Source organism: Cynoglossus semilaevis, chromosome 19 (assembly GCF_000523025.1).
Source record: "Cynoglossus semilaevis isolate Cse_v1.0 chromosome 19, Cse_v1.0, whole genome shotgun sequence".
NCBI classification, from domain to species: Eukaryota; Metazoa; Chordata; class Actinopteri; order Pleuronectiformes; family Cynoglossidae; genus Cynoglossus; species Cynoglossus semilaevis.
Window position 1 is genome coordinate 16596088 of NC_024325.1, and position 406 is coordinate 16596493.

The window sequence follows — 406 nt, forward strand, 5'->3', positions numbered from 1 at the left end:
TGAGCTCCGCGGCTAACGCGCTGTTAGCCGGAGCCCGGAGCCCGCAGCCCCCGCAGCTCTCACCTGGTTCCCGCCTTGTCCCCCATGTCCTCAGCAGGCGGACGGCAGCAGGATCCCGACACTCGGAGCCCGGACTCGGTGAAGACTGGACCTTAGATGAGCCTCAGATCGAACTGCTCCAGTCAGAGGCACTCACCGCGTCCATCCACTGCTCCACAGCTAACAGTCCGTGTGTGTGTGTGTGTGTGTGTTCGTTTGACTAGCCCCGCCTCCATCTGCCTACTTCCGCAAAGACAGGATGTGTGTGTGTGTGTGTGTTCGCAGCAGCGACACAAAAACATGAAGCATCAAAATAATGTTAAAAAATGTCGAGCAGCAAAAAAAGAGAAGGAAAAGACAAGAGGGG

General features: G+C 56.7%; 1 protein-coding gene across 2 annotated transcripts in view; it reads right to left on the bottom strand.

Moving 5' to 3' along the window:
* Positions 1-261, bottom strand: part of LOC103395622 (arrestin red cell) — a 29297-nt gene extending 29036 nt beyond the window's left edge. Inside the window, exon 1 of one of the 2 annotated variants that reach the window (XM_008333382.3) lies at positions 64-261. In XM_008333382.3, the coding sequence (XP_008331604.1) occupies positions 64-86 (23 nt within the window). In that variant the 5' untranslated portion in view covers positions 87-261. The remainder of the gene's footprint in view (positions 1-63) is intronic. The other variant, XM_008333381.3, reaches the window with a different exon arrangement.
* Positions 262-406: the final 145 nt, after the last annotated feature.